Source organism: Gopherus evgoodei, chromosome 2 (assembly GCF_007399415.2).
Source record: "Gopherus evgoodei ecotype Sinaloan lineage chromosome 2, rGopEvg1_v1.p, whole genome shotgun sequence".
Classification (NCBI taxonomy): Eukaryota; Metazoa; Chordata; order Testudines; family Testudinidae; genus Gopherus; species Gopherus evgoodei.
Window position 1 is genome coordinate 243,396,584 of NC_044323.1, and position 17,231 is coordinate 243,413,814.

At 46.2% G+C, this 17,231-nt stretch overlaps 1 protein-coding gene across 2 annotated transcripts in view; it reads left to right on the forward strand.

Moving 5' to 3' along the window:
* Positions 1 to 16,103: 16,103 nt before the first annotated feature.
* The window catches only part of ZC2HC1A (zinc finger C2HC-type containing 1A), a 63,347-nt gene continuing 62,219 nt past the window's right edge, over positions 16,104 to 17,231 (forward strand). The window contains exon 1 of one of the 2 annotated variants that reach the window (XM_030553313.1): positions 16,104 to 16,194. In XM_030553313.1, the coding sequence (XP_030409173.1) occupies positions 16,179 to 16,194 (16 nt within the window). In that variant the 5' untranslated portion in view covers positions 16,104 to 16,178. The remainder of the gene's footprint in view (positions 16,195 to 17,231) is intronic. The other variant, XM_030553311.1, reaches the window with a different exon arrangement.

The window sequence follows — 17,231 nt, forward strand, 5'->3', positions numbered from 1 at the left end:
TTATTAAAAAAGTTAATGTGAGCAAGTAGGGACAGAATTAGAAAGACCAAGGCATAAAATGAGATTAAGCAAGCTGAGAACATAAAGGGTAATAAGAAAATATGTTACAAACACATTAGAAGCAAGAGGAAGGCCAAGGACAGGGCAGGCCCATTACTCAATGAGGAGGGAAAGACAATGGCAGATAATGCACCAATGGCCAGTGTTAAACGACTGTTTTTGTTTTTCACCAAAAATGTTAGCAATGATTGTACAAGTAATCTACTGAACAACAGTTTAAATGGGATAAGATCTGAGGCTAAAATAAAGAAATTGAGAATTACTTAAACAATATAGATGTCTTCAAGTCAGTTGGGCCTGAGAATATACAAACTAAAATACTTATGGAACTGACTGAAGAGATCTCTTAACCATTAGCGATTATCTTTGAGGACTTATGGAGGACAGGAGAGCTACCCAAGGACTGGAAAAGGGCAAATATAGTACCTAGCTATAAAAAGGGGAATAAGAACACCCAGGAATTATAAACCAGTCAGTTTAACTTCAATGCCTGGAAAGATAATGAAGCAAATTATCCATTTGTAAGCACCTAGAATAAAATAAGGTGATAAGTAATAACCAACATGGATTTGTCATGAGCAAATCTTACCAAACCAAGCTATTATTTTTCTTTGACAGGATGACAAGCCTTGTGGATTGGGGAAAGCAGTAGATGTGATATATCTCAACTTTAGTAAGGGGTTTGGTATTGTCTCACAGGACCTTCTTATAAGCAAACTCATGTTTTGTTCCAATTACTAAATAAAACACTTTGTTTTGAGAAGGCTGTTGGTCACTATATCACTGGTCACAGGTTCCCAACAGAAGGAAATGCAGATGCCTGAAAGCCAGTCAGATCTGCAGGGTAATAAGTGTACACAGATAGTGTAGTGGGGTCCTGGTCTAAGAGTAGGAGAATCAAAAGATTCAACCCTGAGACAGATAAGGGCAAGAGACTGAGCATTTAAGATGGTTGCACTTAGAATACCAGAAAGGAAACTGAGGCACTGTTAACCCCATAACCATGGCAAAATGTAATCTCCAGGGAAGGAGCTATGGTGTCTGTGTTTAAAAAAAATAATCTAGGATCAGTCAAGAAAACTCTGCTCTTACTGGGATTCAATTTAATAAAATATTTGTTTCTTGATATAGCAAAACTCTCATTTTTGAAACCATCAGTAATTATAGACTTAATTTTAATGACCATTTGAAAGTTTCCATTTTTAAAAATAAAATGGACACAGGATGATATGCCTTTGTGTGCAGAGAACTTGGCCATAGGATCTTAACATAGTGTTTAAATGGTACTCAAATTAAACACAAGTCTTGAGTGGGACCTCTGCACATTGGTGGATTTCATCCATACTGTGTTCATTGCATTTTAGCAATATATAGAGGGAGCCAACTTTCACATCTTTACAGAAGAAAGTTATTCTTCTGAGTAAGCAAGAGGAGGACTCAAGCACACAGAATGCTTTGCAGACCTCACTCATGTGAAATAGCATACGAAGGTCAACTGTATTACTATTGCTTTGCTTCTCTCAGTAATGTCTCAGTCCTTTTAATTTGTGTCATAACTGAGAAAACAATGCTGTATCCTAAAACAACAAGGCATAAGCTTCAGAGTGGGAGTGTATCAGAAATAAAATATAAAGTGTGCATGGCTGAGAATCTAAAAGAAGATTATTGTAGCTCATTCTGTTCACTCTTTAGCTTACATGTATAAAGTCCTCCTTTACATATTATTTTTACACAACTATAATACAAATAGGATTACATACAAAAAGCTACGTTGAAAGTGTAGACAAGGCCTTAATGTCTGTACTCATCTTTCCAGCTTCTATCTATGAAGCATTGTTTAATTTCACACATGCAGACACAAACTTCTTGGTGTTTACAACACCATGGTTCACGTTAAAGAAGTTGAAGTATGGGCTGGATGAATGGACTATAAGGTGGATAGAAAGCTGGCTAGACCGTCAGGCTCAACGGGTAGTGATCATGTCTAGTTGGTAGCCGGTTTCAAGCAGAGTGCCCCAAGGGTTGGTCCTGGGGCCGGTTTTGTTCAATATCTTCATTAATGATCTGGAGGATGGCATGGACTACACTCTCAGCAAGTTTGCAGATGACACTAAACTGGGAGGAGCAGTAGATATACTGGAGGGTAGGGATAGGATACAGAGGGATACAGATAAATTAGAGGATTGGGCCAAAAGAAACCTGATGAGGTTCAACAAAGAGAAGAGCAGGGTCCTGCACTTAGGATGGAAGAATCCCATTCACCGTTACAGACTAGGGCTAGGAAGCAGTTCTGCAGAAAAGGATCTAGGGGTTACAGTGGACTTGAAGCTGGATATGAGTCAACAGTGTGCCCTTGTTACCAAGAAGGCTAACGCTATTTTAGGCTGTATGAGTAGGGGCATTGCCAGCAGATGGAAGGACGTGATCATTCCCTTCTATTTGACATTGGTGAGGCCTCATCTTGAGTACTGTGTCCAGTTTTGGGCCCCACACTACAAGAAGGGTGTGGAAAAATTGGAAAGAGTCCAGCGGAGGACAACAAAAATGATTAGGGGGCTGGAGCACATGACTTATGAGGAGAGGCTGAGGGAACTGGGCTTATTTAGTCTGCAGAAGAGAAGAATGGGAGGGATTTGATAGCTGTTTTCAACTACCTGAAAGGGGGTTCCAAAGAGAATGGATCTAGACTGTCCTCAGTGGTAGCAGATGACAGAGCAAGGAGTAATGGTCTCAAGTTGCAGTGGGGAGGTTTAAGTTGGATATTGGGGAAAACTTTTTCACTAGGAGGGTGGTGAAGCACTGGAATGGGTTACCCAGGCAGGTGGTGGAATCTCCTTTCTTAGAGATTTTAAGGCCCAGCTTGACAAAGCCCCAGCTGGGATGATTTAGTTGGGAATTGGTCCTGCTTTGAGCAGGGGGTTGGACTAGATGACCTCCTGAGGTCCCTTCCAACCCTAATATTCTATGATTCTATGCTTATGAAGCTGCTCACAGGCCAGGACATCTCATTGAGCATAAATATTGGAAGTCAAATCAGGAGGAAAATAGAATGGAGTATAAACTCTGGCAAGTCAAGTGTAAAAGTATCATTAAAGAGGCCAAAGAAGAATTTGAAGAGCAACTAGCCAAAGACTCAACAAGTAACAGCAAAAAAATTAAGCAATCAGAAGTCTGCAATTAGCTTTAAATGTAACTTTTTTTTTTAATTGTAAAATCCCCCTAGAATAGACATATCTGATGCTCTAGGCTGGTTTCATTGCAGTATGTATCAATTAGTATGCCACTTTGGGAAATCCCTCCCTATGCAATGTTCATTATTAACATAAAAGTTAGAAGATGCTGAATAGCTCATGATTTTTAATAAAGATTTTAGTCATTACAAAGAATTAGACAGTGAAAGAGAGCATTTGAAATTTTAATTTGCTGTTTATTCTTGCTGGATGTACAGTTTCTGAACAGTTATGCTCGAATGAATGGCACAGCTCTGCAAAGATCCAAAACAAGTTACTATCAAACACTAGGTACTAGGGCCAACCATTTCAAAAGTAACTAATGATGTTGGGTGCCTCAATTTTGAGGTTCCCAATTTGAGGCTCTGTAAAGAGACCTGATCTTTTGAGGATGTCCACTCAGCACTTCTGAAAATCAGGGCCCTTTCAAAACTCAGTTTGGACATTCAAAATCTCTAGTCAGTCTTTTTCACAAGGTGATACTGGCCCTTTAAGCAGGGCCAGTGTACCTGTGCCTCATCTGCTGCCTCCAAGTTGGGCTTTAAAAAGGGTACCTATGCCCTAGTGAAGTGAGAGGCCTGTTGAGAAAGACTTGTATAGTCAGGACTGTCTATGAGATTTGAGCTGCCAGGGAGCATCTGTGGTTCCTGGGGAAAGGTTGGAGAACAGCAAGATGTGTTTGCTGCCATCCCCAAACCAGAAAGCTACTGTCAGAGAGATGGAGAGGGTGGAAGGCCAGCAACAAAAGGAGTTGCCTGCTGGCTCTCAGCTAAGGATCTGAAACCAAGGGCAAAAGGCAGAGGAGCTGTATAAGTGCTTGTAATCGTGCTTCTGTGGGTCACAACTGAGAATACCAAAATCAGTACAAACTGCTGAGAAATAGGGCAGACACACCTAAGCTAGTGGTTATTCTCCCATCAGATATATCAAACCAGCAATGAAAGTAAACTTCTATTTCACCAAGCTGGCTAACAAGTCATAAAAACAGTTCCGTTAGGCATTTCAGTCCTTGTATCACCACCAAAATCACTAGACTTAAAGATGAGTGGTTCTTTAAAACCAGTTTCACCAAACAAAGGGTTCTTCTGATCCCAAAGGACTAGCCACACCCCCAGGTCAATATACAACTCAGATCTTACCCAAACATCACGCTGTTGCCAATCCTTTAGTATCTAAAATCTAAAGGTTTATTTATAAAAAGAAAGCATGAAATGTGAGAGTTAAAATTGGTCAAAGGAATCAAATACATACAACAATTGCAAAGTTCTTGGATCAGGCTTGTAGCAGTGATGGAATAAACTGCTGGCTTAAGTCAAGTCTCTGGTTGCTTCCAAATCATTGAAAGATCCTCAATCCCTTGGTTAGAATGCTCCCATTAGTATAAATCCATAGTCCAGAGGTTTGAGCAGGAAAGAGGCAAAATTGAGGTGTTTCCAGTGCCTTTTATAGCTTCTGCCACATGGAGGGAAACCCATTGTTTCAAACAAAGCCCTCAGCACAGCTAGTGGAAAATCACAGGTGACAAGATGGTGTTTGGAGTCACATGGGCAAGTTATATGTCTATGCATGATTCTGCTTAGTCACAGTAGAAGTCATTACCTATACCTCAAACAACACATTCATAGGAAAGTCCAGTCGTGGTAGGTGGATGTCCTCCATTGTGAGTTAAATGTCCTTTTGATGGGCCACTGTCATTTGAACAGATGTGCTGGCTAACTAGCTTGTGGGTGCTCTCCAGGAGCAAACATTTTGAAATACAGGTATAGAGCCAACAGTCATACTTCAAATACAAAAATGATACATACATACAAATAGCACAATTATATTCAGCAAATCATAACCTTTCCATAGACACCTTACTTGACAACCTTTGTACAAGATTTGTTGCAAGTATATAACACTCGTAGCAACGATGATCTACATATCAGATAACATCACAGCGCTTACCTGCTGACATCTCCAGGACAAGAAAGCTGGACCAAGAGGAACAGAGAGAGGACTGGGGGAGTGAGGGATGCTTCCAGCAGAGAGACTGGGGAGGAGGGTTTGCACTCCAACTGGAAGGGTTAGAGTGGCTGTCCAACGATAGAAGAGGACCGACAAGAATCTGGATGTGGCCTGAGGCACTGGAGGGTATGTAGGGCCTTGAGGGATAAGATGACAGGTGATCTTAATAAATGTTTGCAGTGGAGGTGATAAAGGGATTTTATGCTGGGACTTTTTTATGGACTACTTGCATGAGGTTTACTAATAATTCAGCCCCCAAAGAGGGATATTATTGAGAGAGGAGAATTTGCATGAAGTTATTGTTTTACCTGAGAGAGGAAACTCAGGCAGGAGGCCACTGACCCTGTTACAGTCTTGAAAAATTTGGACTATAGAAATAAAAATAAAAGACTCAGGTATAAATCATGACCAGGCCTAAGTATATTGGGGAAAGATTGTAAGGCTCTTCATAACTTAATGCACCACTACTTCCTACTTCTCTAACCTTGTATCTTCTTTCATAAGCCCCAACCCTCTATTCCTCCAGCCATGCCAATGTTCACATTCATTTGTCTGCTTTTCCCCACAAGCACCTATAAAGCATGGAATTCCCTCTATGAACTATTCAATAATACCATGATCCCATCCTGCATCAAGTCCTCTTCAAGAACCACTTCTATCATACTTGTGGGAAATGGCCAACTGATAATGATTGAGTAGATGGCAAATAGGAGTTTCTGATGTTATTTCTGTGCTTGTACAGTGTCTAGCAGAATGAGGCTCCAATCCTGACTGAGGAAATTAGGTGTTACCATAATATAAATTACCAGTATTGAAGCCTACACTCAAGTGCATTGCCAACGAACTACGTGAGCAAGTGAAAAATATGATTGTGAGTATAGAGATAGATCTCTTAACCTTGATATATTTGTTCTCAAGACACACTTATGTATACAATTAAAATATAATACTGCTATAATTTGTGTATTAATTTATACACTTTTTATTATATAGGCAGACCTGGAAGGCCTATTGAATGGGCTTTGCATATACATGAGGAACTTATAATGCGAAGGAGAATATTGCATACTTACAACAAGAGGGCATCATCCTGGCACTAAAGACCACTCTGAGTATTACCAGCTCTGCCACAGTCTCACTCTGTGATGTTGCGTGATTCACTTAACTTGTCTGTACCTGTCTTTTCCCAATTTCTGTAAAATGGGGAGTAGAGCACTTTGAGATCTACAGATAGTGTGTGCCAGCTGACTTTTAATTATTTCATCTTCTTTTGTATAATGAAACATGTTACTGAAAACAGTGTACCAATAAGACTGTGGATTTTAAGTGATGTACATGCAGTGCATTAATGGATTCTTTTAAAACAAGATACTATATTGTTACTAATGAAGCAAAGGTATCTTCTCAGTATAAAACAAGTACTGACATGGTTATTGTGATTTGAGCTATGCTGCTCAGTGCAGTCATTTTCTATTGTTTTATCAATACTTTCCAGGCAAAGGAGTGAGCATGATTATAAGAATTATTTTATGATGAGAAGCATATTTTTTGGGTGGAAATACTATCTTTTTCTTGTGCTTACTAATGTGTTAATGGTAAACATTCCTATCCTTTATAAAGAATGGCTACATATAGCAACTGAGGTTCTTTGAGAGGTTGTCTGTGCAGATCCCCCTCTAGTTGTACATGTGCCTCACACACGAGATTGGAATCTTTGAACAGCAGTGTCTATTGGGCCTGCCTGCACTGTGTATGTCATTGTGCCTCTCTACACAATAGCATAAAGGGCAGAGTAGCCACAACTGTCTTTCAGTTCACTTGCTAACTCAGAATCACAGATAACGATGACTGAAAAAGTGGGAATGAAAAGTAAGTCATGGGCTCCATGGAGATAACAAATATCTGAGACCCACAGTTACTGTAAGGTAAGTAATCTGAAGAAGTGGGTATTCACCCACGAAAGCTCATGCTCCAAAACGTCTGTTAGTCTATAAGGTGCCACAGGATTCTTTGCTGCTTTTGTAAGGTAAGTAACCACTCGTATTTCTAGCAGAGATAGGGGAAGTGTTATTAAAATTGCACAGGGCACTGGTGAGACCTCATCTGGAATCCTGGGTGCAATTCTTGTCTCCCATGTTCAACAAAGATGATTTCAAACTAAAATAGGTTCAGAGAAGGAAGGGCTGCTAGGATGATCACAGGAATGGAGAAATTACCTTACAAGACGAGATTTAAGGATTTTGGCATAGGTCCTGGAACTAGGAGTGCAGGGGGTGCTGCAGCACTCTCTGACTTGAAGTGGTTTCCATTATATACACGGTTTATAGTTTGATTCAATGGCTCACAGCACCCCCACTACAGAAATTGTTCTTGCACCTTGTTTAGCCGAACCAAACGAAGGCTGAGGGGAGATATGTTTGCTCTCTGTAAATACATCAGAGGGATAAGCATGAGGAAGAGAGAGGTGCTATTTAAGTCAAGGGCCAGTGGTAGTACAAAAACAAATGGATATAAACTGGCCATCCACAAGCTTAGCTTGAAGTTAGATGAAAGTTTCTAACCATCAGAGAATTGAAGTTCTGGAAGAACCTTCCAAGGGGAGTAGTGGGGGCAAAAAAACTAACTTATTTTAAGACTGAGCTTGATATGTAAGGCTGTCAAGCAATTAAAAAAATTAGTTGTGATTAATCAGTTTTGATTGCACTGGATAAAAAGCCAGTTATATGTAGCTGTTGCAAAGCTAAGTTCCAATACCATCAAAGTACTTCAAGTCTGCAGTAACACCAACATGCTAAATATGCTTTCGCCTCCAGTTCTTGCGCTACAGATAACCTACTGACAGCAAATGAATCCCACCAGCTGTTCGTTTACAGAGTTTCAGGATCGTTACAAGCCCATGGATCAAACAAAGTACAACAGCTTAACCAATGCTAATGCAAAGTGGATATCTATGGACAACAGATTGAATTCAAATTGAATCTTCCAATCAATCATAACCCTTGCCCTCCTCAGGCACCATTCCATTGTGAATACATGACCTATATCACAATGAGAAGAATACACAGCTGAAGCTTCTGAAAAATGCACTAACTGTTGCTTTGAGTGGTGTTTACTGGACAGGGAGCAATCACAGCTCTCTTGGAGTCACGGCACACCTGATGGATGCTGCATGGACACTGCAGTTGTTTGCTTCAACAGTCGCACATACTGAAGAGAGATATTATGCTGAAACACATGTAGAGCATTTCTTGGATGCTGTGAAAGAATGGAATATTTAAGAAAAGGTAACAACAACAATTAGTACTAATGGTGTGATCAAAACTGCGATTAATCACGATTAATTTGTTTTGACTTAATCACTGAGTTAATTGCAATTGACAGCCCTAGTGCACACAATGTTATTGCAGACACTAGAGGATCCCATGTCCAACTATGGTAGATCTCAGCTGAGTGACCAGGCTACAAAATGGCAGATGAAATTCAATGTTGATAAGTGCAAAGTAATGCACATTAGAAAACTTAATCCCAGCTATACATACAAAATGATTGGGTCCAAATTAGCCATTACCGCTTAAGAGATCTTGGAGTCATTGTGGATAGTTCTCTGAAAACATCTGCTCAATGTGCAGCAGCAATCAAAGAAGCGAACAGAATGTTAGGAAAGGGATAGAAAAAAAAGACAGAAAATGTAATACCACTATAAAATATCCATGGTATGCCCCCACCTGGAATACTGTGTGCAATTCCAGTCACCTCATCTCCAAAAAAGATATATTAGATTTGGAAAAAGTACAGAGAAGGGCAACAAAAATTATTAGGGATATGGAATAGCTTTCATGTGAGAAAAGATTAAAAAGACTGGGACTGTTCAGTTTAGAAAAGAGACAACTAAGGGGGGATATTATAGATATCTATAAAATCATGAATGGCAGAGCCATCCCTTGGGTAGGGCAAATTGGGGTGACTGCTCCAGGCCCTGCACTTTGGGGGGCTCCATAGGCCGGTGCGATTGGCCGGCGCGGGTCGGTCCTGGAAGACATAGGCGTGGGAACTAGGGGAGCAGGGGATACTGCAGCACCCCCGGACTCCCAGCTGCCAGCGCTGAACCTGGAGTCTCGGCTGCCGGCCTGCGTGCCCGTGGCTCTGCTGCCACCCCGCGTGCCAGGGTCCCAGCTGCCACCCTGCGCACCCAGGATCTCAGCTGCCACCCCGCCCCTGGGGTCTCATCTGCCGCCTTGCACTCCCAGGACACTACTGCTGCCCCGTGCCCAGGGTCTTTCCTGCTGCCCCACATCCTGGATCTCTGCTGCTGCCCCACACCTAGGATCCCTGCTGCCGCCCCACACCTGGGGTCCCGACTGCTGGCCCTACGCCCAAGGCTCTGAGGCCACCCCACACATAGGGATCTGTTGCCGCCCCGTGCCTGGTGCTTTGCCCCTGGCCTCAGCTCTGGGGGCGGGAGCAGGAGTAGGGGTAAGGGGGCTAGCTTTCAGTGCCCCTATTAAAAATGTTCTAGCACCACTGCCAAAAGACGAACCCATCACTTCCGCAGGGCCGCCATCTCGTTGGCAGTTAGCAGAGACAGCACCTGGCTCAGCCGCCCGCCTTTCAGTGCAGTGAGTCCCCCGCCCCAGCCGGAGCTCTGAGCTGCCATGGCGCTATGGCCAACAATAGCAGCAGCAGGCAGCCCAGCACCAAGCCAGATCCGTCCCGCCACGCCAGCCAACAATGCAGAGCAGGGGGCCCAAGCTGGCAGGGGCTGATTTGTCCCAGGCCCTGCGTTCCGCTAGGGACAACACTGATTAATGGTGTAGAAAAAGTGAATAAGGAAGTGTAATTTACCCCTTCACCTAATAAAAGATCTATGAAATTAATAGGCAGCAGGTTTAAAACAAACATAAGGAAGTACACAGTCAGCCTATGGAACTCACTGCTAGGGGATGTTGTGAAGGCCAAGACTATAACAGGGTTCAAAAGAGAACTAGATAAGTTAATGGAGAATAGATGCATCAACAGCATTTAGCAAAGACAGTTAGGAACACAACCCCATGCTCTGGGTGTTCCAAAATTTCTGAATGCTAAACACTGGGTGTGGATGACAGGGGGATGATTCATTCAGTACACTCTCTCTGTTATGTTCATCCTGTCTGAAGCATCTGACTCTGCCCACTGTCAGAAGACAGGATACTGGTCTAGAGGCACTATTGGTCTGACCCACTATGGCCATTCTTATGTTAGCAGTACTTATATGTCCTTCGTCTACAGGTGCACTGAAATTCATTACCAGTCATTAGGTACTTTTCTGATGTCTGTAAATTTAACAGAAACATTGCTAAAACGAATAAAGAAGGGAGAGGACTGAAAAATATCTCTGAAAAAGGGGGATTCTGTGGTACCGTGAATTTTCAGCAGCTTCAGGTGGGTGGTTAGCACTTCCCACATTCTCTCTAGATTTTTAGCATCTCCAAGAACATTAGTCATAATTAATAGATAACATGCTGCTGCAGAGAGATCAGTTGTAGGAGAGGAAGTAGGAGAGAGGAAAGTGATATAAGGAGATTTGGGATGGAGTGTATAAGACATATAGTGGGATTTGAGAGTAGAGGGAGATTTGATACAATGGGACAGAAGAACATAAGGATGGCACAGTGGGTCAGACCAGTGGTCCCTCTCAGGGCCGTCCTTAGCCATAGGCAGAATAGGCAGCCGCCTAGGGTACCAAAAGGTCTGGGGGCACCGCTCTGCAGGGAGCCCAGACAGAGGGGAAGCAGTGGAGAATGTAAGAGCAGGGCTGCTGGGTCCTAGAGAGAGCCGAATGCAGCACAGTCTGAGGGAGGAGATTGGCTGCTGGGAAGTCTCTGGGAAGGGGTAGGGGAAGGAACTCACCTGCAGGGGTGGCAGCTTATAGGGACTCAAGGTGCTCAAGCACCAGGAATATTCAAGGCTGGGGGCTGTGCTCCACCAATATTTGGAGCTGGGTTTCTCCTCTGCCCCCACCTCGGAACTTCCCTGGCTGAAAGAAAACAGCCAGTGCCTCTCTCCTTTGTTTGGGCTGCTTTTGCCTAAGGCTATAGAGATCATTGGGAGGCAGCCTCTTGGAGCACTGGGGGAGGGGAAGAGGAAGAGAGGAGGGGGAAGGAGGCACACACATGCTTGGGAGCTCTCTTCCCCACCCCTCCGGCACTTAGTGGCAGCAGCAGGGATGGGGAGGCCACACATGATGGCAACACCCTACCCTTGTACCCATCATAGGGGAGGCGAGTGGGCTTTCTGGACCTGAGAGAGTCACTAGGAGCATGTGCAGTGACTGTGGTGCAGAGTGAGTGTGCTGCGGGTGGGGGGCAGGAGAGAGAGGAGGGGTCCCTTCCCTGGAGCTTGCTTCTGCCAGTAAGGAGGGGGGAGAGTCCTCTTTGGCCCCAGCCCTGGGCAGCCTGTTTGCATCCCAAGTTCCTTATCCCGAGCCCTGCCCCACCCCAGAGCCTGCGTCCCCAGCACCCCAACCCTGAGCACTCTGCTGCAGTGTGAACCCCTCATCCCTAGCCCCATCCCAGAGCCCTCACTTGAGGGGAAAAACATGCAACTTAATTTTGGTGGTCAGTTTGGAGTATCATTGTGTTTAGCACAATACTTGATTATTTTACACCCTTTAAAGTATACAGGTGTTACAAAGTGGGAATGTTCTTAATGTTTTCTCTGAATACTGTGTGTGTGCCTCAGTTTCCCCTATGCATTTCTCAAGGATCTAGATGGTGGGATAAGGATGTGTGATTGTTGTAGAGCCCTAGAGTGCCAGTGTGATGCCGTTTGCACAGAGAATGGCTGAAACCCTGTCTCCGGGCAACTGATGGCCTGGGTCGCTCTCCTGCAAGGTGCCAACTGAAGGTGTTGGAGAACAAAGAGATCAGGTGGCCTCCTAATGCCTGGAAAAGAGACAAAGGCCAGAGGAGAGAGTGTCAGTGCCTGTTTGGACTTCCGGGAGGTGCATGGTGTGGAAGAGGATGCTGGGATGCTTTGGAACTACTCCATACAAAGCCAGTCAGGACTCTGGGGGAGCCTCCTCTCTCTGAGCATACTGTCTCTAGAGTAAGATGCTTACACCATCCTGGGTCTGACCTCAGAGCATTCAGCATGCCCTTCCACACTGTGCGCTTTCTGCAGCAAGTCTGTCCAGGCAGGTCCTGGGGCAACCAGAGGTCCCTGCATCCCAACTCTGCAGTCAGACGTGACTGTCAGCCAACCAGTAAAACAGAAGGTTTATTAGATGACAGGATCACAGTCTAAAACAAAGCTTGTAGGTACAGAAAACAGGACCCCTCAGTCAGGTCCATCTTGGAGGGTGGGGAGCCTAGACCCAAGTTCTGGGCCTCTCCCCATTTCCCCAGCCAGCTCCAAACTGACACTCCCTCCTCTAGCCTTTGTGTCTCTTCTGGATCTCTTCTGATCTCTTTGTCCCCAGCACCTTCAATTGGCACCTTGCAGGGGAAACTGAGGCACCCACACAGTATTCAGAGAAAACATTTAGAACATTCCCACTTTTTCACAAGTGCAACAAAATATAATACTGTATACTGAAGCAGGCAAGTGCTGCTTCTGAGTTTACACTTTTAATTGACCCTTGTAATCTTGTGGTGCCAACGCATTGTAGCTTCATTTTATATCGGCTTACAGGGCGACAGTGGGGGGGAGGGGGGCGGGCACCACCATTTTGGGCACCACCAAATATTATACAAACTTGCTGCCTATGCTCACCTGTGAGTGTGACTCTTTCCCCTGGCGTGAGGGCTGTCAGGGCTGTGTTGGGTGAGGTGCTGGGGGGGAGGTGAGACTGGCTGCCTACCTGCTGAGGAATGACAGTGAAAGTGACTCACTTCCTTGCAGGCAGCCAGGATTGGAATGGTCACACACGGCTGGGCTGGGGATAGCCAGATAGCATGTGTGAAAAATCAGGACAGGGGGTTGCGGTAGGGTGAGCAGATGTCCCACTTTTATAGAGACAGTCCCATATGTTGGGTCTTTTTCTTATATAGGCTCCTATTGCACCCCACATCCCATCCTGATTTTTCATACTTGCGGTCTGTCACCCTAGGTGGGGGTAATTGGTGCCTATATAAAACAAAGCCCCAAATATCGAGACTGGCCCTATAAAATCAGAACATCTGGATCTGGTCACCCTAGCTGGGGAGTGCATCTCTCCCCCGGACTGGCAGTGATCCATCTCATCCGGGGAGAGCTGCACAGGGCAGGATGAGCTGCTGTGGCTCCATGGGTGCCCCGTCCCTGAGATCAGATGCTGTGCTAACTTCACCATGGTCCGTTGAGCTGGCGGTGGTGCCCATTGGTGTGTGATCAGACCTGAGGATTTGCTGCTGCTGTTGCCGCTCTGCACCCCAAGATGTGGATTTTGGGGTCCTGCAGTTTTCCACCTCTCCTCTTCTACTGCAGCTGTTGAACCAGCAGGCTGGGGGGGTGAGCCAAGCATGAAAGCAGTACTGTGTTGCCATTTTGATTGTCATTGAGCAAATTTTTTTGCTAAAAATGCTTGCTAAGAATCCTGAATTCAATTTCAATATATATATATTTTTTTAAAAAATCAATATCTTAGCCAAAAACAGAAAATTAAGTTGTTGACAATTATTTGTGACAATTTTGGAATGGGGAAGGGAGTGGGCCAGTTTTCATCAGAGAAACAAAAAATGTTGACTGACTTTCCTATAGCCTGTTACTGCTAAATAGAGCCCTCTAACAACTGTAATATGCTCATCTCCTTACTAGTGTATAGAGCAGGGGTCGGCAACCTATGGCACATGTGCCAAAGGTGGCACATGAGCTGATTTTTGATGACACGCAGTGGTGGGCTGAATGGCTCAGCCCGCTGCTGCTCTGGGATTCCGGCTGCTGCCCCATTGCCACTCAGGGTCCCAGCTGCCAGCCACACTCAGCACCTGCTGCTGGCCTGGAGACCCCCAAGGAACCCCAGGCTGGCAGCAGGCTGAGCAGGCCGGCAGCTGAGACCCCAGCTGAGCCACTCAACCCGCTGTCGGCCTGGGGTTCTATTCACTCAGCTGGCAGCAGGCTGAGTGGGACTAAATTCAACGAAATAGGAAAACAAGAGCAACTAATGACAAAGTGCAAGAACCTAGAACAGAGGTCACCAACCTTTTTCGTCTGGCGTGCGCCAGATGAAGGACCGTGGTGGTGGACGAGCGTCCGCAGAAATGCTGCCTAAATTCGACGGCAAGCAGTGTCATCCAGAGGCATTGGCGCCAAAATGCCACCGAGTTTCGGCGACATTTCTGCAGATGCTCGTCCTCCGGCCAGTATGTGGGTGCACTGAGAAGCCCCTGTGGGCGCCATGGCACCCGCGGGCACCACATTGTGGATCCCTGACCTAGAGAGCCTCCTGAAGCATGGTGATCATTTTGATTTAAATGGACTTGAACTGTATGAAGAACTGAGTTGTTGCCACATGCAAAATCAGTGATGGACATTGTACAGTTTATTCATACCAGCAAACTTGCCACTCATATTCTACTGACAATTCCTGTAACAGTAGCATCAGGACAATAGAGTTTCTCAAAACTAAAGCTCATTAAAAACTATCTGCACTCTACAATGAGTCAGGAACGTTGACTGGTCTTGCTATTCTTACAATCGAACAAGACATCACTTTGTCTTTGTCATACGATGACACTATTACTGATTTTGCAGCCAAAAAAGCCAGAAAGACTGCTTTTAATTAAAAACTAATCCTTGTTTCAATACCTCTTCATATAAATTTCCAATAAAATGTTGACAAATTTAAAAAAATATATTATTTGCATCATTCTGTCAAATCAGAATTTTTTCTATAGTGCGCCTTTTTAGTGTTAGTTCATCAGTATTACAGTGTGCTTAATTAAGTTAAACTGGTTTTAGTAACATGCCTGTGGCAAGTTTTCCAATACTGTAAGCTTATGTTTGTGTTGCTAAGAGCAAGACAGGCACAGGGGCACCAGTTTAATAATCCCGCCTAGGGCACCATAAATCCTAAGGACGGCCCTGGTCCCTCTAGCACAATAGCCTGTCTTCAGACAGTGGCCAATGCTTCAGAGGGAGTGAACAGAACAGAGAAATTATCAAGTGATCCACCCCGTCATCCAGTCCCAACATCTGGCAGTCAGCAGGAACTTGGGGAGGTGTGGAAAAGAGCAGCAATGTACTGAGATTGGGGGGCCCAATAAAAGATGTACAGGGATTTGTTGGAGGATTCAGGAGGATGGAAGGTAAACTGGATTTGGGGACAGACTGGCTGCAAGAAAATTGAGGGGGGGGGGGAGGCTGTGTATTTTGGGAGATCTAGGAGATGCTGGGGTATTGGGGGGGATAAGAGATGTTGGAGAACTGGGGGCAACAGGGAGATTTAGAGAAATTGGGGGACATGGGGATTTGGGAAGGATTTGGAGATGAAGGGGACTAGAGACCAAGGGCATTTGGGCAGCGATTAGAAACGCAACAGAGTCCTGTGTCACCTTATAGACTAGCAAAGAGGTATTGGAGCACAAACTTTTGTGGGTGCTTATGCTCCAACACGTCTGTTCATCTATAAGGTGCCACAGGACTCTGCTGCTTTTTACAGATCCAGACTAACAGGCCTGTCCCGCTGATACCTGATTAGAGAAGCAGCAGATTCAGGTTTGGGGGTGGGCTGGCGGCGGGGGTATGTGAGGCGGGCTAGGGAGCGGGCGGGATCAGCAGGGAGCGCGCCAGGCCCGATGGACAGGGGCTCTGTCTCCCCCGCCCTCCGCCCGCTCCGGGAAGCCAATGGGAGCGGGGGATGTTAGCGGTCGGGGTGGGGCCGCGTTGCTACAGCAGCTGCAGCCGGAGCTGGAGCCGGAGCGCGCCATGGAGGAGCTGGAAGGTGAAGGGTGGGGCGCGGCGGGGATCAGAGACCGCAGCAGGCCCCTACCCCGGGCCGGGCCTTTCTGTGTGTCCGGGGGTCTAGGCAGGGCGGGGCGCGGGGCTGGGACGGAGGGACCGGGGTTCCTGGGGGAGGGGAACATGAGACCTCAGCTCCGCCTTGGGCACCGCATCCCCCGCCCCCTGTAGGGAGCTGCGGGGTCGGGATGAGGGGCCTGGCACCCCGGGCTGGCTGGGCTCCGTGTCAGCCCCCTCCTCGCTCCGGGGCAGCAGAGCCCGCGGGCCGAGCTGCTGCCAACGCGCGCCTGGGAGGTGCCGGGCAGCGAGGGGCGCGCTCTGCCCGCAGCGGGGTTGTCCGCGCCCAGGGACATAAACAGCAGAACAGTCTGGTGTGCTACCACTGAGAGAGACTGAACATGCGCCCGGGGGGCACCTTCCCCCCGTGAGTGGGGGTCGGCAACCAGGCTGCGAGTGCTCGTCTCGGTAGCCAGGTCACCCCTGGTGTCTCGCCTCCTCCCCCACACCCCCGTGACCCTGTGGAGCCAGTGCTGGCTTCACAACTGAGCGCTCATTGTTTGGCTCTTGTGTTTAACATACAAAAATCTCAAAAGCGAGCTCGTCCCTGATTATCTCTGTAGCCTTTCAAGTTCCCAGCATCAGGCTCCACCTTGCCTGATGTGCTGCAGCTGGCTGCTGGGGATGATTACAGCATTCTTTTGGGTGGTGCCGGTGTAACGTCAATGTCCACTGCAACACTTGTGTTAGACAGAGAGGAGCTGCGGTGTCTAAGCTTTGACAATATAGGAATTGGGAGGTCTGTGCCTTTAAGACCCAGCCTCAGGAACCCGCCCCCTGCTCCGGGGCTGACATGCAGCGTCCTGGAAGCAGAACGAAAACAGCCTCTGCACCCCCCACAACCCCCGACACCCCCAGATTTCCGAGCACAGCGGATGGCTCATCCCCCGGGGTCGCTGTTCCCCCCTCTTCCCCTCCTTAAACGGGGGGTTTGTCCCCGCACAGGGTCTGGCAGCGTCTCCC